Genomic DNA, 27,012 nt, shown 5'->3' with positions numbered 1-27,012 from the left:
GCCCCCACTGTCACAAGATCTATGGCAAGGCAGAGCATTTACAGGCAAGTAATGACCTCCACCACTCCATGGCATCTTCTCACACCTTGTTAATTTAGCGCCATGAACGAATACGTAAGTTTAACATATCATTGCTTCATGGAGGCTTCTAATCCAGCAAGATACTGGTGCAAAGCCGTTCACTTGCAACAACTGCGGTCGAGACTTTGCCCGCCTCGACAGCTTGCATCGTCATATACGAATACATTCAAAGGACAGCTCGACCCCATCGTCTCACGTTCTACTCGATGTTGGGCCAGATACCTCCTCCACAATTGTCTCACTCGGCAGACAACAAACTCCCACCACAGCTTCTCTACCAATCGCTCCAGCTCTTCCATCCTCCATACCCATAGACTCCATGTCATTGTATGGTCACAATGAGTCTGATCGAGCATCACCAGACTTGAGTCTCAATGACACATCGATGTTGCCTCTAAACTGGCCTGATTCTGAAGATCTTCTCAACTCGATATTGTCAAGTGAGCTAATGTCGCTCCCCACTCTAGAGTTCTTGCCATCCCAGCCAGTCATTCACCGAGAGCCTCTTCCGATTGAGAATATTCCTTCCAGCTGGCCCTTGCTTGGGTCAGACCGCGGTCGTGTCGATGGCCTCCATGCTATACAGGATCTGAGCCACATGATTAACACGACAGTATGAGAATATTGATCCATCATTCCATGATTAATGCTGATCGGCCCAGTCCGCAGACGTGACATCCGAGGCGCACAATGTTGGCCTCACAAGTGTTTTTCTTGATGGTTGCCTTCATATGTTTTTCACTCGTTTTGTGCCGTCCTTTCCTGTCGTTCATGCTCCCACGTTTGTTTTCAAGGAGTGGACTCATCCACTACTCCTCAATGCCATCGCTTTGGGATCCCTTTTCATGGGAAAATCGGACTACGTTGCAAAGGTATACATTTCCTTCGAGAAAGCCATTCTTTCCTAACTTTACCTAGGGAGAAGTGCTCTGGCGACTTGCACATACGGCTGTAGCAACATCGGTAATCTGGAAGCCCCCTTGTTTCCCAGAATTGTCCCAGGCCCGCTGACCATATCAGTGGCCCTCTTTGATCAAGCATCGAGGTCCCCGTGACAGCTGCTGTGGAGTTCAGCTAGTGCTTACTGCTCTCCTTGGTCAAGTCTACGCCATGATGTCAAAAGTTGGTAGTTCTCTATTCCACAGACTTGAGACATGCTCTGACATTGCTTTAGAATGTAGTTCTACGCCAAACCGCCCAGGTTTTCCACAGCCTCGGTTTCTACTGGGCTCGCGAGACTGGGATGTACGATTTCTCGTGGCAAGACTGGTCTGATATCCAGGAACCTAGCCAAGTGTCAGAGTTGAATGATGAGAGCTGGAGAAGATGGGCAGCTCGAGAGACCCAACTCCGTGCCTTGTTGGGACATTATATTTTGGATGGACAAATTTCTGAATACAGCGGAAGTCCCACGTGCCAGCGACATACTACACACTCTCTCCCAATCCCATCACCTGACTCAGTCTTCGAAGCGTCCACAGCGACCCAGTGGTTCGCGGCCCAGAGGGAACAGACAGGAGAGCACACCCATTTCTTAGGATATTTCAGCAGTCTATTCTCTCCTAATTTTCATCTCAGACATATGGGAGTATCTTTGACTGGATTTACGGCTTCTGTATTGCTCGAGGGCCTCAAGTCCATTGTGTCCGACAAGCCAAAGATTGAAGTGAACGCTGTTGGTTTGCCCTCACAGCCTGAAATAGCGAGGGCGTTGGGTCACCTATATGGGTGCATCGTCCAGAGCACTGCGCTAAATTCTGTGGTCAAGCAAGCCATACTACTCAGGTGGCACACCATTGGCATTGATGCTGCGGTGAAGTCGGGATGGCTATGTCAAAACCTCTGTCGCTATCATAATCTCGAACAAAATATTTTCAACGGAGCGAAAGGCCCAGCAATCGAGCTGCTTTCCTGGAGTCGCTCGTCGCTTGCTCGTCTTGCACTACTTCATGCTACATGCATACACGACATTTTGAGGGACCTTCCAATGACGAGAACCCAATCAGTTCACGTCCCATCAGCCGCATTTAGCGCTGGGGTCGTGTACTGCGCCTTTATGACGACCGGCACTTCAAATATACGGGTGCCGGACGTTCTTCATTGGGAGAGCCTCCTACTTGTTGACCACGACGGACCGCTTCCTGTGACAAATGCAGACTTGGACAGAGGTGCTCGTCTTTTCTTACGAGATACTCCAACTACGCAAGGATTGAACACCAATATCGTCTACGATCTCAATCTCTTCTGCAATACCCTTCAAAATCTTGAACAAGTGTGGGGATTTGCTGGCATCATGTACTCAACCCTTGATCGGCTGGCGTTGTTGTCAACACAGGCCTAATGATCTTGCGGAAATTGAAGCACCTCTTACGCCTTTTTATCTCTTCACTGTGCGCTTGATCACGGCTATCTGCGAGATCGCAATCACTCGACTTCGAAATGGCGTTCAATCTTGCGGGGACGGTTGGCTCCTTCCCCACCTCCCCACGACACCTTCCCCACAGAGTTTCCCCACAATTCCACGACAACGGCTCTTCAAGTTATTTCATCTAACTCGGCCTTCTAGAACAAAAATATCGATAATGTTCACTCTTCTAACGCTTCCCTCCGACATATCCGGCTATTAGTCTTCAACACAACGTCACTCTGAGCCCAGACGTCACAAACCGAACGCAGTCTTTTCACAAATGGGGATCTCAATGTTTGATCGGTATGCTGATAGAGACATATTCAGTCCTGTCTTAGCTGGCGCGAATGAGCTGCATGAGCGAAATGGTCCAGACCAAGCAACCATCCCTGTCTTGATTGTTGGAGGTGGTCCAACAGGACTGCTGCAGGCTTACCTGTTGTCACGTTTTGGAGGTTTGTTGGCCTCAAGGGTTGAGGCACCTCAGTAGTAACAGAGCAACAGTGAAATGTGTGATTATTGAGCGCTACGCTGAGAGACTCGGAGCTCCCAAGGCACATGCTCTCTCGCCTCGAACGTTGGAGATATGCCGTCAACATCACTTGGACGTAAAGCGACTTCGATCTCTAGGTACAAAGAGAGCAGATGCATTCTGGGTCAATTTCGTGACGAATCTCAGTGGCAAGTCCGTTGGGAGGCTTCCCTACGAGCGAATGGATGTTGGCGTTCTTGAGCATACTCCTGAGGTTTGTCATTTGTGCCATTTGCGAATCCTACTAATTGTACCAAAGATGATACACAATATACCACAGCCTGAATTTGAACGAATTCTCACCCAAGAACTGTCTCATGAAGCCAATGTGGACATACGCAAGGGTGTGTCCTTTGTATCTCTCGACCAGGTATGACCTTTGATCGATGCCAAAGAGGACTCTAACGAATCCAAGAGGGACGGGAATGTTCTCACGACCGTTGAAGAGACCGCAACCGGGCATACTTTCCAGATATCCTCGAAATATGTGATAGCCTGTGATGGTGCGAATAGCAAAGTTCGAAATGCGCTCGGGATCGAAAGCGATGGAGAGGACTCATGTATGACTCTTTTGTAATCTGTTCGACCATTGCTGATTGCCTCAGACGAGACGATGATGACGATTCACTTCAACGCAGATTTACGTCCCATTGTGGGAGATCGTGTTGGGATGCTTCATTGGATAATGGACCCTTCGGCTGCGGGCTTCATCATCGCTTATGATCTTTCAGGAAATGCTGTTCTGATCGGAAATTTTGATGTAGGTTCGATCAGATCACCAAAGTCCCAACACTAACAGACTTGGTCAGACCGACAGGTATCCCGTGGAGATTTGGAATCAGGACTTGTGTCGAAAATTCGTTGGTGACGCTCTCGGCGTTGAAGCGCCTGTCGAAATTCTCAGCTACCGGCCTTGGTTGCTCAGTCGCAAGGTTGCGAAAGCATATCGCTCAGGAAACGTTTTTCTGTGAGTGAAGGGATCTCAAAGATTGCTTCGTGCAACGCTAACAGTCCAGTGCGGGTGATGCCGCACACTCTTTTCCACCAACGGGGGGCCTAGGACTGAACTCAGGACTTGGGGATGTGCATAATCTAGCCTACAAGATAGCCTTTGTTCTCAGAGGTGAGGCTAGAGACAGCCTTCTTGATACTTATGATGCCGAAAGACGACACGTTGCAATTGTGAACTCTGTGCAGAGTGTGAAAAACGGGAAAAAGATTTTTGGGCTTCTCAAAACTCTAGGCATGGGTGATGATCTAGTTCAAGCCAGGCAAAACTTGCATGCTTCACTAGAAGACCCCAACAAGAAGAGACAGATCGATCAAGGTGTGGAAGATCAGAGAGAACATTTTGACAATGTGAGTTTCCGTAAACAGCCCGAGAACATAACTAATAATCAGCCACAGCTCGAGTTGCATATTGGATACGTTTACGGCAGCAAAACAATTCCACCGCATGCCTCCAAGTACGAGGCAAAATTTGTTGTTGGCGCCAGACTCCCTCACGCATGGATCAAATTTAATCAAGATACTATGTTGCGTCCAGTGGATACCTCATATATCGAGGAGTTCTCGCCCGAGGAGAGATCTTTAAGACGTTATAGCTCACTGGATCTTTGCGACCATGTCAAGTTCACCATCATCGGGGACTTCGAAGTATCTGGCTGCAAAACATATAGACATGGAATCGACTTCGAAGCTCTAGGGTCACCAGGCAATGAATGGCTGCACAAGTCCGGTCTCAGTGCGGGAGGAGGGCTCCTCCTCCGACCAGATCAACATATACTAATGCTAATCCGTCCGGGGGACACTGTTCAGGATATTCAATCGACATTGAATGGTCATCTTGGCGTCTGCTAGCTTTCTATTTGTCTTATTGTCAAGAATACTTGGTTCCACAAACCACAACAACTAAGACTGCATTCGAGCCGAGGAACGGCTACGAGACTTGCCTGGCTAGGTTAGAGTTCAAAGATCTAAAAGACATCATCAGATAGAGCATCATGATAGCATCAAAAACACCTCAGAGTGCATTAGCCAAGTCCAAGTCACAGTGACTCCCTTGCCCCGGTTCCTCTAGACTAGTGTTGGCTCCTAAAACAGTGTAGGATTAATCCCCGAGGGTTAAGTTTAGGGAGTGTTGGCTATGTGTGGGGAATCTAGGGTTGAATTGGGCCGAGAAATGCTATGTCGCCGTTCTTTATCTACAGCGCAGAGCGGACAAGTGAGCTTCCGCTAGCATCCATTTTCCTTACTATAGGGTACAAGGAGAGTCATCAATTGAAGGATGAGCTTGAACTTTGGCTTTCAAGCTCAAGTAGCTGGAAATTAAACAGTCGGTGCTCGCTCTCAGGGGACCATCATTGGATTCATCTTAGCGAGAAGGCTGGGTACGGATGGAGGCAGCTGGCCAAAGGTTCAAACACGACTATCAGGTATCACTAATCGTAATGCATATAAATTGGCCGTAGAGAAGACAGGATACTCTTTATAAGTCTTGTGACGGTTATGCAAGGATGGCATTTCGGTCCCATGTTTCATGCAGAGAAGTCGTAGGAGCCGGTGGCCAAAAATGTGTGTTGAACAGCTGATCCCATCACAAACGAGATTTTTTCTGACCCATGTTGGACAGGTTGACTAGTCTCTCAATCGTTTCATTTGCTTCTCGTTCGACACGAGTGACAAGCTCTGCGCAAGTTGGAATATCATGTATCAAACCCATGACTTGGCCTGCATACCAGACCTAAGATTTTTCATTAGTCGAAAGCAAGAAGCGCAGATCGGCCTAGAATACTTACTCCGTGCTCAATATCACCCTTCAGCAAAACCTCTCGACCCTTTGCTCCACTTACGATGGGTGCCACTTCCGCAAATTCTCCTGTTGTGCTATTGGTCTCGATTTCAATGGTCTTGCGCGTTTGCGAGTTGGAATACATGCGACTTGTGTTCTTGAATCGCCTCAAAATCAATGTTGTCTGGTGTTCATCTGCCTGCACGATGGCCTTTTTGACATTGATGTGGATTGGAGCTTCGACAGTGCACATGAATCGTGTTCCCATGTTGATGCCACTCGCACCGAGGCTCAATGCCGAGGCAAGGCCGTAGCCGTCTGCAAAGCCGCCAGAGGCAATGAATGGCACATTTCCCAGTTCTTGACGTGCTCGGCTGTTCAAGATCAGAGATGGAATATCTGTCTCACCCACGTGGCCTGCACACTCGAACCCGTCAATTGAGAGAACATCAACACCTAGGCGGATGGCGGCCTTAGCATGTCGGATTGTGGTTGCTTTATGGATGACGATAATGCCGGCTTCTTTGAGCCTTTTGATCACTGGGCCAGGACTGTTCCCCGCGGTCTCGACAATCTTGATTCCCTCTTCAATGATAGTCTTGACAATGGCAGGATAGTCGGGTGGGTTTAGAGCAGGCAAGAGTGTGATGTTCACACCAAAAGGCTGATCGGTAAGACTTCGAGTTTTCTTGATCTCCAGTCGTAGGCTCTCAACATCGGGTTGTGTCAAAGCATTGATAATGCCGAGGCCACCAGCGTTGCTTACGGCAGCAGCCAACTCTGCGTATGCGACCCATTGAAGTCCACCCTGGACGACTGGCACGCGAATGCCAAGTAGCCTTGTGAGCGCTGTGTCGAAACCCATATTTGAAGGCGGCAAAAAGGTCCAGGTGCTCTACTATTTTGTCGATTGAAATTATATGACAGTCCTTAAAGTAATATTTGATGGTGAGGTATTGTTGCTAAGCGTGAAATTGGGTGAGTAATCAAAGCACCGAAACCGGCCGAAAGCCGAGCTTCGTCCACCCATTTCGGATCTCGGGTCTGAAGGTATCGGCAATCGGAATTTCCAATTTCAAAGTGATGAACTTGAACAAAACGTGGCCGAACGATTCACATTGTACTGGAGTGTTGAATTGAAACAAACCTATGCCACTGTCGAGTCCAGTAACGGCGGTATGCCAAGGCCATGCCTTGCGTGATTCCAACCATGCAATTCTCATGCCTCCGAGTTCTGAGATAAAATCGTCAGTTTCCTCAACCAATACAGCACTCACAAAATTGTTAAGGCTGCTCTTGCCAGAAAATAACGAACGATGTGAGATTTACTGGCAGTTAACGAAGCGGTGTAGCGAAAGCGGTCAATTCCCCAGCTGACGTAGCCGCCCGCCGTGAAGTTAAACTTGGATCCGTCACCTCTACCATATCTTTGCTGGCCTCCTTCAAGATGAGGTGGGCTGGCGGAGTGTTGAACCATCGCCACGCAGTAGATGTCGTTTTCCATGTGGGTTATGGCACGCTTAGATGGCTGCGTGCACTCAGTCAAATACAAGTATTGACTTCTAAGAGGGAAACAACGGCCGCCATTCCTACCTTGTGTTTTCTCGCAAGGTTGCTTGGTGTTAGCATGATTCATGGCTTGACATCGAGATATCTAGGAACCTCAAATATTCCTAACCACTCTCTTTGTTTGAATGCCTCTGTTCCTAGCAGGATGTGGGTGGCGACCGTGAGACCACGCAATGGTTGCATCCGCATCCCTGGGCACATTATGGACGCTACAATTTTTGTCTGGGTGCATCAACCCTCTGTTACAAAATGATTAAACCAAGGTGTGATAGTATTTTCTGGGCGCGAATGACAAGAGGTTTGCTCGTTGCGAGCGAAAGCACCTCGCATGTAAATACGACCATTTGGCAAGAAACAAGAAAGCCCATGATTGGTGGCCGTTTCGTGACCTCCGAATGGGTGACTTTGGCCACGGTTATCTCGGACTGGCCGGTTACTATTTGGCACGTGACAGAGTCAAACCTTGGCGGAATGACACAGAGGCGGGGGAATGTCTTGGCAGATCTTTCCACTCAAATTTGGGATTCGCTTGGCATGTACTCCTCCAAGGTTTAGAGCTTCTCCTCCTTTCACCTTGGCGCTAGGTGCGATATGGAGCTGGAGACCTGCACGATCCTGGAAGTCGACTGGCAGGTGGAACAATAGGAAGCTATCAGAGTCTCCAAGGCCTCGTCCAATGATAGGTTGATGGACATTATTGTTTGAGCAAACTTTCCTACCATCCCCAGTCTCCACCCCTGAAATGCCCACCAGCATGCGGCCCGGCATGCGTGACGTGATTCCATTCTGCTCTTCATCTACACTAATCATGAACTGAGTCAGCGTTGAGCTTAATGCCCTGAGCGACTCTGATAGGACCCTGTGAAAGTGCACAGCACGCCTCAAGAAATCATTTACTAACGTTTTCCGAAACGATGATAGCGTGACCAGCGAAGCAGATACGAGATGTGACACCAGGAATCCAGCTCCAACCGATCAGCTTGTGGCAAGGATCTAGCGTCGGATTACCCAGCTTGGCCCATAACATATGGGCATCACACATGGCCACCACCGCCGCCAAAGGTCCCAATAGCTCAAGACCCTGACAAGGAATGTTTGGGCGAGATCAAGCATACCTTCGATCAGACTCGATCCAATCACCAGACTCGATGACCAAATCGAATTCAAACGCCTTTTCTGTCGCGACCGTTATCATGATCTTTTGGGCGATCAGAAGCGAAAAGGCTGGGTATGACGCAACAGTAAAGAAGATCACTTGCAGTAAAGCACCAAAACGTGTCGTCATGCAACACGACATTTTCGATTTGGCCATATTTGTCGAATCTGAATATGATTGATAACATCATATCATAACCCTGTTGAAAAACCTCCGCTCCGTTCTTGAAAGGCTCCTATCTTGTCCAAAGTTGCATCAGATTCAGGCTCCCTGTACGACCCATACGGGTGGAGGCCTTGCGCTTCCAAAGTTCCCCCTCATTTCTGCTTCAGGCCTGAGAGAACTCCGTACTGCCCACAGTGGTCCACTACTATCCTTCTGGAATGCTACCCAACAGACACAAGTCTAGGAGCCAAGCACGGAGATCAAGTACGTTTTAGGAAGGCTTAATAAAAGAACATCACAAATGATAGGGCCGTCGACCTGGCACATTAGTCGTACAAGAGTGCTTGGTCTCACAACTTGGCTCTCATGTCTGAGCTCTGAGAGCCCCGTGTTATCTTGTGTTGCTTCTTATCGAACGCCCAAGAAAATCAATACTACATTGTCAAAGGGCAATGATCTTGGAACATTGGCAAAGTGGAATCTATCAGGCAATCTCAATTGCAATGGGTGGTACAAGAGGCGACCCAAGACTCCAAGACTCTCACTTTCCCACCACGCCAAGGATTCCGCCTCGGCGAAAGTCTTGGATGAAAGCTCCATGAGTGTGCCAAGGGATTGACATGGGATCTCATCACCATGTCGACGTCCATCTCAGATCTTGATGATAGTCACAGCGCCTCTCCAATAACAGCATCAAGGGTTCGGTAGGGGTTCCCAGTCGCATGCCTACCAAGAGATAACAGGGTGTCGCGCACACCGGGCCAAGGTCCCATTCCAAGAAAGTGGCGAGGTGGAATGATGGTCGTCCAGGCATATATTTCGTGGAGACAGCCATATAACATGTCTTCTCCTTTCCATCGCCTGTTGGTCCTGTACCTTGGTAGACAAGACCAAATCACTTAACACACGACCCTGCCTTAAACCCACCATGGCGGACCCAAAAAGTCTGGACGAGAAGCCCTCGCCTGAATCTCCCAGTCTCAGTGGCGAGCAACATCGACGAGTTTCCGTTAACGGAGATCTCGCTGTCGAGAATACCGATGTCCCCAAACAGTATGGTTTCTGGACCCGCATGGGCTGCACTCCAGAGTCGTTCAAGCCCCGTACACTGGCAGACAAGCATAATCAACTGAATCAGACACTACGCTCGCGTCACATGCACATGATCGCAATTGGTAAGATCCTTGTGAACTGTGTAACGTTGAATACTGGAGACTGACTTTGCAGGCGGTTCTATCGGCGCTGGTCTTTTCGTTGGTTCTGGTGGTGCACTTGCCACTGGAGGTATGTTGTCCACGGCCTTCATCGCGATTTCTCGTTCTGACCGTATTCAGGTCCTGCTTCTCTTCTGATTGATTTCTCCATTATCGGTGTCATGATCTTCAATGTTGTCTATGCATTGGGAGAGTTGGCTATCATGTATCCCATTTCCGGCGGCTTCTACACCTACTCGACTCGGTTCATTGACCCCTCATGGGGTTTCGCTATGGGTTGGAATTACTGCCTGCAGTGGGCTGTAATCTTACCATTCGAAATTGTCGTTGCAGCTGAATGTATCCGATACTGGGACGATACTACCAGTCAGGCTGTATGGTATACCATGTTTCTCGTCGCCATCATTCTTGTCAACATCTTTGGTGTTCTTGGATACGGCGAAGAAGAGTTCTGGACTAGTATTTTGAAACTTGCCACCATCATCATCTTCATGTTTGTTGCACTTGTTTTGGTGTGCGGTGGTGGTCCAAGTGACGGTCAATTCGGTTCTTACTGGGGCGCCAGGTAGATAGTGCCTCCGTCTGAATACTCTCACCTGCTAACACTTGTTTCTAGGACATGGTACGACCCCGGTGCTTTCCGAAACGGCTTCAAGGGCTTCTGCTCTGTCTTCGTCACGGCTGCCTTTTCCTTCGCCGGAACCGAACTTGTTGGTTTAGCCGCAGCCGAATCTCGAACTCCTCTCAAGTCCCTCCCATCCGCCGTCAAGCAAGTCTTTTGGCGTATCACCCTCTTCTACATCTTGGCTCTTACTTTCATCGGTTTACTGGTCTCCTCTGATGACCCTCGTCTCTTTGGTGCTGGAAACTTCATCGATACTACTGCCTCCCCATTCGTCATTGCGGCGTCTGATGCTGCTCTCACCGGCTTTGACTCATACCTCAACGTTGTCATCTTGGTTTCAGTCCTGTCGATTGGTAACTCTGGTGTCTACGGTGGAAGTCGAACATTGACTGCGCTCGCCGAACAAGGCTACGCACCAAGAATTTTTGCATACGTCGACCGCGCCGGCCGACCTTTGATGTCCACTCTCCTCATCATCGCGATGGGTGGTCTTGCATACATCGGTGTTGCCGACCAGGGTGTGGAGATCTTCGATTGGCTATTGGCCCTTTCTGGCTTGGCTGCCCTCTTCACCTGGGGTTCCATCTGCCTTGCACACATTCGCTTCCGCCGCGCCTGGGCCTACAACGGTCGCACCACCGATGAGATCCCCTTCAAGGCCATCGGTGGCGTCTATGGCTCCTATCTCGGCTTGGGCATCATCGTCGTTGTCCTGATCGCAACATTCTACGTCTCGATTTTCCCCGCAGGTAATGAAGGTGAAATGAACGATGCTGCTGGGTTCTTCAAGTCGTACTTGGCCGCTTTCGTCGTTGCATTCTTCTGGGGCTGTGGTTATCTCTGGAAGCGAACTGGTTGGTTGAAGACCTCGCAAATCGATGTTGACAGTGGACGACGTGAGATTGATTGGGAAGCCCACCGTGCAGCTGTTGAGAAGCGCCGAAATGCTGGTCCTTTCATGAAGGTTATCTACTTCATGTTCTAATCACGAACACTCTGCTGCGTCTGGCTCAACTAGTTGAACAGGTGACCCTGGTCTCCCAAGGTCTCCGTCTGAATACAATGTCGGTCAATCCGTCGATAGCTACAATGCAATAACACATGAATTTAACCCACGATTATGCTTGTAATCAGGCTGTGCTCATCGTATGCTGTGTGACGATCCCTTTCGAGCCTGACGAACTGAGATGATGATTAGGTTTGCCTATACTATGCAGCAGGGTGGAACACATACACACTTCCTCAGCTATCCACGTGCTTGCATATCATACTTGTTCGGGATATAGCTCACCACATACCACTGGGTATATGCAATTGCCTTGGCGCTATCCAACATCTTTCCTACGAGAGGCATGGTTGTGGATGTAGATGTGGAGCAAGGCTTCGTGAGGGCGACAACAGGGAGGGCGTCACTATCCGTAGCCAGGAGCTGTGCGCCTGGTCTCTACACTCTACACTAGTTGGTTGGGAGATGCTATACATGCTATATGCTTCGACGCAGTCACGTGCCGTACTCTCGTGACTTGAGACCATCTTAGACCAACTCGAACATTTCCTCGATAGTCCACACAGAAAGTGTTTTGGCCCATCGGCCAAAGTCAAGATGTGAAATCCTGGAAAAGCCGGCCCAGGGAATCGGTAGGTAAAACACTCAAGGGCGGAGGATGCTGGGGGACAGCAGCACCGAATGCACCATACATGTACTACAAATTGCCACAGGGTACTTCCATAGTATGCCCACGTGGTTAATTCTGCCGCAATTGATGAAGACAAAGTCGCAGGAATATTGACATCACACGACAAGCCCTGCGTCCAGCCTTGCGCGCCCACTTTTAATTTGTTTCCCTGCGGCCTTGTGAGCACCTACTCCGTATGAACGCTCTTACTTGATGTGATCTGGGTCAGCCTTCGGCCTTTGTCCCTCAACAACTCAGGCCGCCCGACTGTCAACGTTCAACTCCATTCAAAACAGCCCGTATATAGCTCATAGATATCCTTGCATACACAACCTGATAAATTCTCTTGATAGGTTTGAACAAGAGGCCCTTGCCGATTCGTTATGTGAGCTGTCATGGGCACTCATTGGAAGTTTGAGGGATGATCGTACCTGCCCTGAATTAGATGGACACTAATTTCCGACTCCTGCCAGGATTTGTCGAGACCACATGCTCTTTCCATTATGCATGCTCTTTCCCTGTTCTCCAGTATTCGCCTCTGCACGCCTTTCTCTCTTCGCAGACCTTGCTCGAACCTGGACCTCTTCATCCTCTTCGGGCTTCTTCATCCTCTCTGGACTTCTTCATCCTCTCTGGTGATTTTCATGACTCTGCACTGACATTATCGTCTTTCAATTCACTCATACAGAGTTGCAGCAAAAGATTCTGTTCAATTGCAATTCGGTGTCAGCGGAGGTTCCTGTTGTGCCCAATTGATGCTGGGATTATCGAGCAAGATACGTTACCACCCAGGCTTGCCAAACTTACGCAACGATGCTGAGCTTGCCCCTGAGCATAGTAGGGCCGGGTGATGATACCTAAGTCAGCCTTTCAACTTCGGACTATCCCTTCTCTTACACACGTTCTAGGTATCGTGCTTCCTCGGCCGTGTCCTCTACCTAAAGACTAGCACAATAAGGGCACTTCGGGCTATCTATATAGTGATTTTACTCACCTAGAATACTCTATACTATATACTCCGATAACTCCTATACTACCCGAAATCGCTAGCTTACTATGAGGCGGAGGGCGCCTGTAGAAGCCTCGGGAAAAGGGGGGAACAACTTCCAGCTGCCCCTCAATGCTTCGGAGGTCATGAACACATCGAGATGCAGCGTGTCATGTCAGCATAACCGTCCTGAAGTCAAGTAAGTTATCCCAATAGTATAGCACCGCATTCGTCCTGGGAAGACAGAAAACTCATCCGGGTCTTGGGTAAGACCAAACTCATCCGGGTCTTGGGCAGACCATAAGTGCATCCGTTGTCTTGGGCAGACATTTATCGAAGCAAGGCCAGAGCAAATGCATCCGGGTCTTGAGACTGACCAAAAAAGCATCCCCCAAGTCTTGGGCGAACAAGAAACTCATCCTGGACATCGGGCAGTCCACAATTCAGCCTAGTCTTGGGACGACTTAAACCTCCGAGTCTTGGGCAGACAATAATTGCACCCAGCCCTGGAACGGCGACGGAAACTTACCCACGCCCTGGGAAGGCGAATAACTCATCCAGGTCTTGGGCAGACCAAACTCATCCGCAGCCCGAGGGCAGTCCAAGACTTAAGATAGGCATCGAATTTCAGAGCCGCACTCGTTCAAGTCCATCCAAAAGGGTAGAATCTCGAGGTATCGCTGGTCTGAGTAGCAATGAAAGTGGTCATAGTAACAGTGATATTTTTCGGACTCAGACTCTGGTGATATTTTCTCATCTGAGTGATGAAACTCAAGAGGTCATAGGAACTCCTGATTACAGTTGCTCCCATAAGCCGACTTTCCATGTAGTTGTCATCACAGTCCAATAGCGACCTGTTACGATTCAGCGTGTCACAGGAAACAGCTGCACAAGGGTTTACGATTGGGGAAAGCATGAATCTATACACAAAGAGTTGGACGCCAAGCCACGGGTCACGGGTCAGGCACTACTACCAGTGACTCACCATAGTCCGAGACCCACTCCGACAACAAAAGCCTCTTCTTTCAGCTGTTGAGACTACGGAGTAGGCTAGTAATAGAGATGTAAAGGCTGTTAGCTATAAGCTTGTAGAGAGGAGAGAAGAGAGAGTTCTCTGGTGGGAGATCTCTAGTAGTCTCCAGCTGCTCCAAGAGAGAAAGGTGCGCCCCATGGCTTCACACCGCGTCCCACGGCCTTTTACTATTCCACGCCCCTAACAACTCACCTATGGACGTTCTTCTGCTGGGTGGACCCCGCCTACGAAGTTAGACCACCAAAGTCTGAGACCTTATTATTCATGCGTGAGCCGTGCTACTGTCGCTGGTTAATGCCTATCGCGTGAACTCCGAGCAGTTTTTCCATTCCATGAGCTGCCAAGGACTCGGGGAGATTATGACGTCGTCTGGCATCGATTTTGTCGTTTGCTCGAACGGACAATCTGTGAAGTAAAGTCTGCCATCCGAACTGTGGCCCAGCCAAGGTTCAACAAAAGCCTTGTCTTTGGATATTAACGTCACAATCTAGCAACAAGATCGTAACGGTGATCGAGTACTAGAAAATTGTAAGTTTGCAGGGAGGGCCAATGACGCAACATGATCAGCAAAGCATTCCCAGACGTATCGTAGGGTCTTGATAAAATAGATCAACACACTTATTCGAAGTATCGAAGCTCCAAACTACACAACCGATTAACCGAGACGTAGATCACCATGCACGTGTCATTGCTCGTTGCTGGCCTCGCCATCGGGGCATCCGCATCGCCGGTGCTGAAAAGACAGGACGTGGGCGAATCAACTGACTCTCGCTTACGCACCGTTGACGCCCTCTGGGATGGGTACCTACGCCACTCATGATCTTATTGCGCATTCGCTATTCGCTAACGTTATCAGACAATGTTTTTATCCCGAAAGCGACGACGATTTCGACCTTGAAGATTACCTAGGTCGTTGGTATCAAGTCGCTGGAACAGTGGCTCCGTTCACTGAAGGTTGCACATGCATCTTCGCCGAGTACAGTCTAAATGTAAGAAGCGTGAAGATCTGTCAACGACTCAACAACGGTTCTGACGGTGCTAGGAGGAGAACAACACCGTCAACGTCTTCAATGGGTGCCAGCTAGGGGATCAGAATATTGAGATTCGTGGAAATGCCGCCCCTGCCGACGAAGTGTATGGCGATGAAGGCGTCTTCCTTGTCCAGTTCCCTGGACAGCCACCGCCAGAGTGTCCCGGCCCCAATTATATCGTTCAAGGTTGGATCTTCATAATTGTCTAGTCACAATACTCACTTCTACAGAATTCGACGACGATGACGAGAACTGGGCAATCGTCCAATCATCAAATTTTACCACGCTGTTCTTGTTAAGTAGGGACCAGCATCCATCGGATAGCGACATCGAGGTAAGTCGAAATTAGGGAGCACTAAAATGATTGGAGCAGAATTGTTCTAATCCTCGTTGTAGAATTGGCTTGAACGGGCAGGGAGGATGGGTTCGAATCTGACTGAGGTGGTGAGGACGAATCAAACTGGATGCTTGTTCACCTAGATCTTGAGGCATCGCAAGTCCTCACTATTCTAGGGCTTGCATGACAGAGTGAGAGCATGGTGTACACAGAAGGGCGGAGACCCATTGTATCACCCATTGGCTATCAAGTATGGCGCTACGGCAGGGTTTAGTCGGCGGACATCCCGCACTACCGATATGATTGTCAGCTAGCTGCGCCCTTGTTTGACATGGAGTACTTAATATCTCCTACATGGCAAACATCAAATATATCATTACGGCCATCAGCCTGTGCGTACCGACCACTAGTTTCTGCTTCTCATCAAAGCGGAAGGGCAAATATGAAAACACTCGGCCTCCTAGGAGGCATGACGTATCATGCCACAGGCCTGTACTACAAATTCATCAACAATTACATTCAGAGTCAGCTAGGAGGTGGTCACTCAGCTAAAATACTTCTCCATTCATTCGACCATGCTGAAATCACCAGCCTCTGGCGCCAGGGCAAGAATGACTCGGTACTGGGACTGTTTATTGACGCGGCGAATAACCTGAAAAGATCTGGGGCTGATGCTACCGTCCTTTGCGTCAACACGGCTCATCAATATGCACATCAAATCGAGCAAGCTTCGAATCTCCCTCTCTTACATATCATTGACTTCTCTGCCGAAGCCGTCCAAGCACGAGGCTTCCACACAGTAGGCTTATTGGGAACCAAAGCGACTATGGAAGGCGACTTCATCAAGGGGAGATTGGAGCAGAAGTACGGCTTGAAAGTGCTTCTCCCTCTCGAAGAATCCCGCAAGCCAATGGACGATATCATCTTTGGCGATCTAGCTCAGAATGTGGTCACCAAGGAGACGAAAGATTTGTACAAGGGAGCCGTAGTTGACATGGAGAAACGAGGGGCCCAAGGTGTTATACTTGCATGCACTGAACTTCAGTTCGTTCTGAAGCCCGAAGATGTCCAAGTAGCCCTCTTTGATACAGTTGAACTTCACGCCAATGGAGTTGCAAAGTGGGCGCTGGAAAGTCCTTAGCAAGGTTTATAAGGCGCTCGTGTGGTACTTGACTACCTGAGACGGCAGAGAAGCTCCTAAGGATGAGGGGTTTATGGGAGTATAGGAAGTAGAGCTTCACGTCTTCGGGCGTTGTATGCCTTAGGTACCCCGTACACAATTCTGGTGGGATTAGGGACAGCCATTAAAGGAGGCGAAAGCTCTGGTGGCTATACTCAAGTTATGTAAGTAAAATACCTTTTAGCGTGCTAATGTTCCCCGCGCCACCTTGTAAAGATGAGCACCGATCTTAGGATTCCATAATCCGTTATTAAGCAACTGCGCATATATCTCTGTACAGGATATCATATGGCATGAGAAAATGTAACTCTGCAACTAGATCAGGTCTAAGTATTTCCACACAGACGTAATAAGCAAGCTGGTTCAATTCTTCAGATTGTCCACTAAGCTAGACCTCAGTTCAGGTTTCCTCCATTTCAAAGTGATGTCAAAGTCGTGGAAACGCACGGTCAAGTGGCAATGCGTCCGAGGGATCTTTCCCGTGTTGGCCATCGCCGGCTATTATGCAGAGGTTTTGTTAGCTTGGATCGTCAACGACCTAAGAGGAACGTGTACTTACAGTAAACAGGCCGAAAAAAGTTGGGGTCAGCTTGTAGATTTCCATCATTGCTATGTTCTTTCCTAGACATGCACGGGGCCCGTGACCGAAGGTGCTAATTCCTCGTTGCATCTCGCGCACACGAGCTTGGTGTTGGTCTTCGGACTCCCCCTTCCTCGGCAGCCAACGGTCAGGGTTAAACACATCGGCGTCTCGGCCAAAGACGGTCTTGTTTCTTTGCCCTGCCCAGGCACTGTAGCCGACCACCGTCCCTACAGGCAATAGTTGTCCGGATGGGAGTTGCAAGCCTGCCGGGCCGACTTCGCGTTCCTGCTCTAGGCCGCCGGGAATGAACATACGGTGTGCCTCTTTGATCACAGCATCAAGATATGGCAGACCTTGCGCCGTCTTGAATTTGACCGGATAAGTTAGATCGGCCTCATCGAGCTCCCTCTGAAGCCGTGCGAGAATCTTTGGGTCTTGCAGAACGTAGTAGACAATCGAGCTCAGTGAAGCAGCTGTGGTATCTGACGCGGCAAGGATATTGGTGTTGGCGTACGCAGCCACTTGCATATCGTCGACGACTTTGGGATACGCTTGTTTTGCTTCAAAGAAACGTGCGAGGAAGTCCTTGCGATCAGGATGTGAATGCTCAAGGCCAAGGGCGCGTTTTCGAATTCTCTCGCCGTTAAACGTGACCAGAGGTGACGAGGTGTTTCCAAACATGATGAAAAGAGGATTCTTGAACAACAAAAAATCAACCCAGGGCATATTTGACACAGCAGCGATGTACACCATCATGAACTCGAGTGCAGCGATCATGCCATTAAAGTCGTAGCCGTGTGAGAGGAAGCCAAAGGCCTTGCTGTATGTGATCATTGAAATGAAATCCATGGCAAAATATTGGAACCAATCATTGATTCCACAAGGTTTCCCGTTCGAGTCATTCGCCGGGCAGAATCTGGCGTCGATCTGGCGGACGAATTCAGTCATGGTATCATCGGCCACAGCCTCCCATCCCGTCATGGTTGTCTGGGAGAAGGCCTGAGCAATCGGTCTTTTGATGGTGGCATGAGTTCGGCCGTCGATTGCCGAGATTAGCATCGGGATCAACTTCCCTTTGTAGACATTCATCATCGATACTACCGCTCGACTCTTGTTGAGGTTATTCTTGAATCCCAAGATGGGTTCGATGGCTCGCGGGTCGGAGACGCTGATCGTGTTCGGTCCAATCCGCACCACCTCGCCGTATTTATCGTGCAATTCCATCATTCTGACGTGGGACTGGCCTCCGAGGGCCACTCTCATGCGCCAAACATCGCTGAAACGAGCCCAGAAAGGACCAGGAATGGACTGCACTCCAGGACTGAAGTAATTGAGAATGAGCCTGATGGCCACCGCCCCCATAGGGAGCAGTATGACTGGCAGCCACCATGGCAACGAAAAAGGGGAAGTGATGAACAAATCGCTGGTCTTCATTTTATCACCAATGGAGCATAAAGAGAGAGTAATTAGTATGCATTGATCTATCAAGCGGCAGAAGAGGGAGGTATATTTTGTTGTCTTTGCTCGCAACTGTGGCCTAGGGTAGACCATTCTGGAAAAGATCGGAGGACAGCAGGATCTTTGTACGCTCCATAATTGGATTTTTGTCGACCCGTCACCCATCAATCACCGTGTAGTCATCCAGGAAGCATCAACTTTAAAGGCGAGCGGTCACATTCCGGGGGGGTTGAAAACCCCAGTACACATTGACAATGCGACAAACACCTCCAATGTCGATCAAGGGATTCATGATCGGGTCCACAGCGGATGAGATGGAGAGGCCACTCACCAGCATGCTGGCTAAACAAGCCTATGTGTAACTCCCAATCACAAACAGCGTCAGTTGAATGCTATGCTCAACGGGCCTTCACTGGGGTAAACTGGCATGGGTAGTTTCGGTCGAGACATGAGTGTGTATGTAGATTGCGTTTCGGATGTGTCCATGAAGCCTTAGCTCCCAGCTCCGTCAAGGTCTTGAGTTCTCGTCTAACCCCGCTCCCCCAGTCTGGGGTGGAGGTCGCCTCACAAACCTATTCCCAATACCTGTCTCCCCAAGGATGATCTTTGGACTTTACGGGGCAGACTATACCAGAAACGTCCGGAGGGAATCCGGTTGCTCCGGCACCCGGACCAATCAGACCTTGGATGAACTTGCGATGACCATCGACATTGATATTTGCCGCCTGTGACTTTCAATTTCCATAGGCCATGCGGAATTGGTTCCAAATAGAGCTCCTGAATCAATCTGTCAAGAGGGATGAGCTCGGCCTTAGGCCTTTAGAGGTGGATATTAGAACCTTCTCGCGGCTGTGTGTTGTTGAACTTGATGACGAAGAATACACAATGAAGTCCATGGTCTCTTTGATCCAAAGTAAGTATCAAACTGTAGAGCCCCTTCCAGGGAAAGATCTTGTTTCGAAATCATGATCGCCTTGACTCAAGCGGGCTGGCATTTCGGGCGAATTTGAACCATATGTGAATGTCGCTCTACCAACTGAACATTGTAATATAGCAAGTGCCCATCTCAATCCAATGATTTGAACATGTGCTAGCCAACCAATACATGTTCAAAGACAGAGCTGCGGACGAAGACTAGATTTGTCATGTAAAACCAACCCCTTCTGCCATGTCTGAACTTCTGTAATCTTGGAGACTGGGTGCCATGACGGCCACCTCGTCGCCACTCTGCCATGAGACAAGTGTGCCCCAATTTTCGTTGTCCAAATTCAAAATTTCTATCAACGCTGGCTATAGTAAGAAGTCAGACAAACTATCAGAAGAGCTAACAAGAGAAGGGAGCTTGCGTACGTCATAGATATTTGAAACCGTAGCGTTTTGTGGACTGAGGACGCGGACGGCTGTCGCTGGACTCACATGTCCTGTCGCGTCCAGGCTGATCCGAAATCTGGTGTCAGAGTTGGCCCTCGTGATCGCCGAGCGTGCAAGATTGGTAACTTCTCGAAAGAATGTAAGTTTGATACCAGGCGACATGAACTCTTGATAGTTGAAGTGCCCGCACACTCGATACAAACAGTCTAAATCTGACTCAACTGTTGCCAGCATTGGATATTGAATGATGTAGAAGAACAGGTTCATAAATGCGGTCAGTGGGGATATAAAGACGAGCCTGCGGTGGTATCGATTAGAAAGGGGAAGATACGGTGGATAAATATCAAGCAGCCTTACCATCGAGGAGAGCAAGCATCAATGTTGACATGCCTTAGTCTGTTAATGATCTGCCTAGACGCTCCTACCACTGTCTGAAGACTTTGTGCCACATGGGTTTCTAGTTCTGCTGTGTCGCTCTGCCGTAACCGAACCACCTCACTATTCCAAGGATGAGCAAGTAGAGAGTTGATGGTGATGAGGCCTCCCAAGAAAGCGTAATGCATGTAAAGGACGTGGACGATATCCAAGTCTTGAGGAATGTCGGAAAGGTTGGTCTCTATTCTGAAGACGGGGGGCAGGGAGTCATGCCATTCTCGCAGGGTGTGCTCCAGCTCGGATATCGTTCGAATCACTTCATCCAGCGACGGTGTGGAAGCTTTCAGAGCGGTTATTTGTTGAGTGATATGACCGGAGACTTGGGCGTGCTTGATCCACGGGATTACAAAGTCAAGGTTAACCATGCTACCTGCCACCACCTTTGAAGGCAGAGGACAAGTAATGACTGCATCGTCTATCGACTGTTTTTACGTCAGCGAAGAAGAACTCAAAGGAGCCTAGGGAGGCGTGGGAGACATCACCAGTGGTCTCCCCCATCTCGAAGCATTTGAGCGTTCGCGGCCATATATTGACCACCAATTGTAACTTCGAGTTTGCAAGGCTGACTCGGTAAGATTCCATGCAGCAGCAGGTTTTCGATGAAGTCCTCGTGATTCAGCAATCTTCATTGCGTTCAGATTCAACATATAGTCTAGGGCGGGAGAGGAGATACTCTCGGTAAACAAAGCCTGACAGCCATCAGCATTGATCATTCCTAAGGCATGAGCTTCAATCCACCAGAAGCCTGGGAGCCAAACCATGACTGCAAGTGCTTGAACTGCCATAAAGTTGTTTCGAGCGTAGAGTAAATCTGTCTGAACTGAGAGCGCGTTCTGAAAATATTCCCATCCGTGACCTCTTCCAACGAGAAAAGGTCCAGGCCGGTCCTTGCACAACAACTGCCGGCATCCAGTGGCGTATACGGCGTTTCTCAGGGCGTACCACGAAGAGTCTTGTTCTAGAACATACTGCTGATCGTTTTTAAAATGTGCCCGCAGACGAGATTCGAAGACTGTACGACACACGATCCCAAAGACGACGTCTCTTGACTCATCAAAATAAGCGTTGACGCACCGCCAGGCCGTCGCTTCATCTGGTTCAGGCACTTGTCGGTGAGAGATTCCTGGTCCCACCTTTAGATGTTGAGAAATATTAAGTGACAGGGTCTTTGTCAGAGCAACAAAGTCTTGTCCTCCTGTCTTCTCACAGGTCCACTCGACGCATGCATTGGAACAGAATGATATAAAAGAGCCTGGACCTTTTCATGGATCAGCAAATTGGTTTCTAGGGCATAGAAGGGGGCTGGCTGTACCGTGATATTCGTAGCTAGCCTGAATCGGACACATCAGTAACTATGTTTGTGATGGCCACGGGGTGGAAAACGTTACCTCCTCCTCAGTTGGTAGTAGTCCACTGTCGTCAAAGTCTTCTGGGCTGGTCGCAATCGTTAGTGGTGGAGTGACGGCGCGCTCTGCCCTCTGAAAACCTGTCGCACCGCGTGCTTTGGTCGGCGACATGGAGTGTGGCGTAAAGATCCGCGATGAATGCGCCGGGGACATTGCAACTGGTGGCGCTCTTTGAGATGGTGCTCCAGCTAAATTGGGTGGTGCCGGTTGTTGCACTGGCAGACTCGCTGGCCATTGTGCGGTCGACTGTAGATTGGAAGATGCTGATAGAGTGATGGTGTCTGCTGCGTTTTCCGCAGGATTATTCTGTCCTGCTGGGGTTGGGCTCTGCGTGGTGCTTCCAGGGCCATTACTAAGAAAAGTCTCGAGGCGCTCCAGTCGGCGCTGCACCGAGGACGACGGTTTGGATTTCACATAGTTTCCGCGGCGCGGCGCAGGTGGATAGACACACACTTCTCGGTGATCCTATACATGCAGTGAGTTGGCATTTGCGTCGCTAGATGAGGTGGTATGATGAGAATTCGATCTCACTATGCAATTTGGGCATGGGTTACCACCGTTACCTGCCATGAGGATAAATTAGTAGTCGACGCTCACAGATTCAATAGTTGCACACACATTTGACCTTCTTCAAACGACAATAGTTACAGGCGATTGCACTTTTCTGGCCGCGGTCTCGCGAGAATTGCATCCTGGTGTGTACAGGCCGCGACAGGATCGTGGAAAACGGCCTCGCTAAAGCCGAAAGGGCTGCTCAGATGCCTAAGAAGGAGAATCTGGGGAATCCCAAGATTGTTGGATGGCCAGGGTTAGCCTCCCCGTACGTTCTCTTGCGGGGATGGGGATGGCTGGTGGGGGGGGTTTCAATAAGACGACCAACCTCTCGCAACCAGACGGAGCGTACCAAGTATATTACTCACTAAGTTAGCAAATTCCTGGGGCTCCAATTTATTCCGCGAATCTACACTCATCTAGTTTGGGAATGCGGACGAGCTTCCGACATGAAGGGCCAAGGCAAGCCGGGAACAAGGGTCATGAGCATAGTTACCCATTACGACTACCAACAATCCTGGATCTTCAAATCTTAATGCCTTTCCCTCGTCATTGCCAGCGGTGTTTCATCAGAGCTGCTATGTCTCAATGGGCTGATCCTTTGAAAGCGTTATGGAACAGTCTTTCGACGCTCAGAATTCAGGAAGAGTAAAGTGAAGTATCTCGACACCATGCGCTCCAGCAGAGATGACAGCTTCTTCGCCGGGATACAGCTGCGCGGCGGATTGCTCATAGCATGTGTGCCCACCTACTTCAGCTGTACCTTTGACAAAGAAGAGTAATTGAATGGCATTTTGCCCTGCCAACTTGAGACAGCCATTGCCCTCAACTCTCCAATTATTCACAGCCACGGTGCCGTCCGAGAACGTCCCCAGGGCCCTGACCCAAGTGTGATTGTTGCCATCCGAGTCGACCTGGCGCCAGTCAAACGCCGTGGGATCGATCAACAGAGGGTGACGATAACGTGCGACAGGATACTGCATACGTCGCCCATTTCGGTGCTGCCAGAGCGCCTCATATCCATCGATGGGCTCCTTTTCAGTTCCTTCTCCAGCAGGTGTGAATTTTCCTCCTTGGAACGTCCCCGATCCTTGGACAACCATTTCCTCCTGGATCTTACGAAGTTGTTCATAACTCAAGTAACCTTGCCGACTCGGTCCGCCAAATTGCAGCACCATCACTTCTTTGGGCCCATCCGGGTCGTTTTGAGGCCCGTACCACCCGCCTTCTGGGAAGTAGGCCAATTGACCCTCGCGCAGCAACCAGTCCTCGCCTTCGCCCAGCGTGATATCTCCTTTGTATGCGAATCGGAATTGTTCAAAATTGTGATGATGGCGAGGAGAGTAAAAGGTCTCCTGCCTGGCTAACATGAGGTTGAAGTTGGCCGGACTGTCTTCCTCGCCGAGTAATAATAATTTAAATGTAGGAGCTCCTTGTCGATGTTTGAGTCCAACACTCTCATAGGGCATCTTAGCCCCGTGACTAACTCTCATGTCTGCAACTTCTGTTGTGGCAATCGTTGGCCCTGATGATTCTCGCAATCAATGTTGTGGTGTCTCCCCGCTCTTATTAGTCAATTCATTATCTACTAAACGTCCTTTCTGACTACTAAGCTAGACCCGATGCTCAAAGACTTGGAAATGTTGTCCATCCGCCTCTCCCTCTGCCCATGGCTCTGACACTGCATCACTGTATCGCATCTGGGCCCCTCAGCAAGGTGGGGAATGGGGGAAGGTGGCGCATCTGTCATGGCTGGGGAACCTCGCCTATAAGCAAGGTTTCGGGCCGGACGAATCTGGCTAGGTAGAGTGCCCAAGGAGTCGTCCTGATGACGTTGCCCACACCTACCCCGTCCTGCCGTGTCTCCTGATCAATATGTGATACATCAACACTGCAACAGTTACGGCGTGGTCGGTAAATGATAGCGGTAGTTTCTGTCTATCCGGAGATCAGTGCAGGAATCTCATTCAAGAGGCCAATCTTCACCACGGACGAGCGATACACTGCTCGAGAAACTGTTAGCAGGGACTCGAATACAAGCCAAACCAAAGTTGAACGACTCTTCTCTACCTGTTCCCCGCCTTGCGCCGAAGAATAGCGTCTATTCACCATGCCGTCGATCACTGCCATTGAAGAATACATCGGGCTGATCAAGACCGATGCATCGAAAACTCTGGGGGTTAAAATCGGGGACAAGGAGATCACCCCTGGCGATTACCTCCCAAAGCTAGGTCAGTCCGCCCATTATAAGTTCAATTTCCTTTTTCAGACGAGGCTGATGTCTAGCAATAGAAGCAGCAGCTACTCCAACTCTCTCTTTTGCTGTCAGCGATACCATTGCCAAACATGTGGTTATCTGTGTCGACCTCGATGGCCCTTTTCCCAGTTTCAATTTCCTCTCTCCCATCCTTCACTGGATTCAGTCAGATCTGCAGACCTCGTCCCTGACGACCAACCAGCCATCCATCGCCAACTATGTCGGTCCAGGACCTCCACCCGGTAGTGGACCACATCGATATGTGTTTCTCCTCTACAAGCAGCCATCGGAGTTTCGGCTAGACCAGTATGTTCCATCAGGTGGAAAGGAGTTTGGAATTATGGCACGAATGCGATACGATTTAAGTGCCTTTGAGGAAATGGCCAGGTTGGGAAAGCCTATCGCAGTCAACTACTTTACTAGTAATTAGTATGCAGGATGAGCACCCTTCGTTCGGCATCAATGGAATCTCCTTGGCTATCTATACATAGATCTTAATGGACTGGTCTCATGGCTGCTAGGCACTGATGACAACAATAGAATCACCGAATACTGTTCAAGCGCAGTCCCCCATCTACGGGGAGGATCACCCCAGTCATCCAGCCAGCGGCAGGTGATGAGAGCCAGGCTACTGCATTGGCAACATCGTCAGGTGTTCCGTTCCTGAGGGAAAATGTGCCTTCCCTCGGACGGATCTCCGAACCCGCTGTCAAAACCTCACCAGCAGCAATACAATTGACGCGGATTTTGTCTGGTATGTAGTCGAAAGCATCCGTCTTGCTCTGACCTATTACCGCGTTGGCTACAGCGGCAATGATAGGATCATGCACTAGGAGGATCGGTGGACCATACTCGACAACTTTGACGATGCTCCCTCGACAATCTGTCTCTGGACGGATTTCCTGTTTCAGCATCTGCTGAAGCACGCCTCGTTGTATGAGAAATGCCTAGTCGCAAGGTCAACATCAGATATTCCTGCAAAGCATGGTTTCGTAGCAATATCAACTTACACCTTTCTGGGACACTGAAAAACATTGATCGTATTTCTCAATGGAAAGCCCTCTCGTACTGCTTGTGTCTTGCCCTTGAGTAGAGACCACATCGACGGAAAAGTCGACTCGTCCCAATGTCTGGTTGACCTCTGTGTAGAATGAATCCACGTCACTCTCACTAGATCGGTCCAGGGCCTTGAAGTGGACTCTTACACCAGGATACTCCACTGAAATCGAGCCACGGCACTCTTCGAGTCTTTTGGTACTAAAGTCGCCCAGGAAAATGCTTTCACATCCACTGCGGGCGAACACAAATGCAATTGCAATACCAGTATCTATCATGTTCATTAGCATATGTTGTAGGCTTGTGGTGGCGATCCCTACCAGATGCAGCACCAGTAATGACTGCGTGCCCGCGACTCAAGGAGTGCATTTTGGAGTCCGATTGTCGAATGGCTTAGGATAATGTGGTCGAAGAACTTGGTGAGGAAGAAGAATTGCAGTGTAGAAGTGTAATGATGAAGAGGCTCTTATTCGTGCTTTTGAGGCCCGATCCACATCTACTCCCAATCGAGGCAAATCGATCTCCGAGGCCATATGGCATAGCTGAAACCGGAAGGGATTTTACATGCGTGGACAAGCAGTCAAAGACTCAAGACCGTTTTTTCATTACTAGCTAAAGTTAGACCATATGGCTCCTACTATACTACCAGGACCAGAACCAATATTCCCCAGCCATTGTTCAGTCTACTTGATAGAGTATAAGGGGCCCTACTAGAGGCTCCGCAGCAGCATCGTAGCACAGTCCACGGGAAGGTTGACACCTGAAAGCGCAGATGCCTGCGGACTAGCTAGGTACAGAATCGCATAAGCTGCTTCTTCGGCCGTTACGTATCGTTTCATCGGGGACTGGGCTGCTCCCATATCGATGAATTGTTGAGGAAGCCCTGCTTCTGAGACCATTGGGGTCCAAACAGCCCCAGGAGAGATGCAATTCACTCGAATGGCATCTTTTGCATGCCTCAGCGCATCGCAGCGGGTCAATGCATTCACTGCATGTTTGGAAGCTCCATATGGAGCTGTTGTAGGGATGATACAATAACCCGCAATCGAGGACGTATTCACGATGACACCGCGTTGGCCACCAAACCCAATTTCCTGGCAAAGCATTTG

The 27,012-nt window shown here is 49.4% G+C and overlaps 8 protein-coding genes across 8 annotated transcripts; 5 read left to right on the top strand and 3 right to left on the bottom strand.

The window, feature by feature from the left end:
• Positions 1-529: 529 nt before the first annotated feature.
• PV10_00778 (uncharacterized protein) lies at positions 530-2,422 on the top strand (the record flags this gene model as incomplete). The annotated part of the gene is made up of 5 exons (XM_016364893.1): positions 530-694; positions 744-953; positions 1,000-1,044; positions 1,102-1,203; positions 1,256-2,422. The coding sequence occupies 5 exons, from the start codon at positions 530-532 to the stop codon at positions 2,420-2,422; spliced, it is 1,689 nt and encodes a 562-aa protein (XP_016228542.1).
• Positions 2,423-2,768: 346 nt separating this feature from the next.
• On the top strand, positions 2,769-4,880 carry PV10_00777 (uncharacterized protein; the record flags this gene model as incomplete). The annotated part of the gene is made up of 8 exons (XM_016364892.1): positions 2,769-2,943; positions 2,993-3,234; positions 3,280-3,390; positions 3,436-3,580; positions 3,626-3,780; positions 3,830-3,987; positions 4,037-4,379; positions 4,428-4,880. 8 exons carry the CDS (start codon positions 2,769-2,771, stop codon positions 4,878-4,880), a joined length of 1,782 nt encoding a protein of 593 aa, XP_016228541.1.
• A 372-nt stretch (positions 4,881-5,252) lies between these two features.
• Positions 5,253-6,724, bottom strand: PV10_00776 (uncharacterized protein). The gene is made up of 2 exons (XM_016364891.1): positions 5,819-6,724; positions 5,253-5,763 (listed from the first exon to the last, which is right to left on the bottom strand). Exons 1-2 carry the CDS (start codon positions 6,674-6,676, stop codon positions 5,617-5,619), a joined length of 1,005 nt encoding a protein of 334 aa, XP_016228540.1. The 5' UTR covers positions 6,677-6,724; the 3' UTR covers positions 5,253-5,616.
• Positions 6,725-9,041: 2,317 nt separating this feature from the next.
• On the top strand, positions 9,042-11,525 carry PV10_00775 (uncharacterized protein; the record flags this gene model as incomplete). Its single annotated transcript, XM_016364890.1, has 4 exons — positions 9,042-9,876; positions 9,929-9,985; positions 10,036-10,480; positions 10,532-11,525. The coding sequence occupies exons 1-4, from the start codon at positions 9,630-9,632 to the stop codon at positions 11,523-11,525; spliced, it is 1,743 nt and encodes a 580-aa protein (XP_016228539.1). The 5' UTR covers positions 9,042-9,629.
• Positions 11,526-14,796: 3,271 nt separating this feature from the next.
• On the top strand, positions 14,797-15,748 carry PV10_00774 (uncharacterized protein; the record flags this gene model as incomplete). The annotated part of the gene is made up of 6 exons (XM_016364889.1): positions 14,797-14,820; positions 14,908-15,038; positions 15,094-15,226; positions 15,280-15,454; positions 15,499-15,602; positions 15,665-15,748. The coding sequence occupies 6 exons, from the start codon at positions 14,797-14,799 to the stop codon at positions 15,746-15,748; spliced, it is 651 nt and encodes a 216-aa protein (XP_016228538.1).
• A 4,221-nt stretch (positions 15,749-19,969) lies between these two features.
• Positions 19,970-22,608, bottom strand: PV10_00773 (uncharacterized protein; the record flags this gene model as incomplete). The annotated part of the gene is made up of 7 exons (XM_016364888.1): positions 19,970-20,116; positions 20,177-20,495; positions 20,555-21,054; positions 21,115-21,890; positions 21,945-21,963; positions 22,021-22,503; positions 22,570-22,608. 7 exons carry the CDS (start codon positions 22,606-22,608, stop codon positions 19,970-19,972), a joined length of 2,283 nt encoding a protein of 760 aa, XP_016228537.1.
• Positions 22,609-24,482: 1,874 nt separating this feature from the next.
• PV10_00772 (uncharacterized protein) lies at positions 24,483-25,331 on the top strand. The gene is made up of 2 exons (XM_016364887.1): positions 24,483-24,821; positions 24,883-25,331. The coding sequence occupies exons 1-2, from the start codon at positions 24,701-24,703 to the stop codon at positions 25,275-25,277; spliced, it is 516 nt and encodes a 171-aa protein (XP_016228536.1). The 5' UTR covers positions 24,483-24,700; the 3' UTR covers positions 25,278-25,331.
• A 58-nt stretch (positions 25,332-25,389) lies between these two features.
• On the bottom strand, positions 25,390-26,272 carry PV10_00771 (uncharacterized protein; the record flags this gene model as incomplete). Its single annotated transcript, XM_016364886.1, has 3 exons — positions 25,390-25,794; positions 25,858-26,174; positions 26,224-26,272. 3 exons carry the CDS (start codon positions 26,270-26,272, stop codon positions 25,390-25,392), a joined length of 771 nt encoding a protein of 256 aa, XP_016228535.1.
• Positions 26,273-27,012: the final 740 nt, after the last annotated feature.

Source organism: Exophiala mesophila (genome assembly GCF_000836275.1).
Source record: "Exophiala mesophila strain CBS 40295 unplaced genomic scaffold supercont1.1, whole genome shotgun sequence".
Classification (NCBI taxonomy): Eukaryota; Fungi; Ascomycota; class Eurotiomycetes; order Chaetothyriales; family Herpotrichiellaceae; genus Exophiala; species Exophiala mesophila.
The sequence above is the reverse complement of the archived record's forward strand: the minus strand, read 5'-3'. Positions and strand labels throughout refer to the sequence as shown.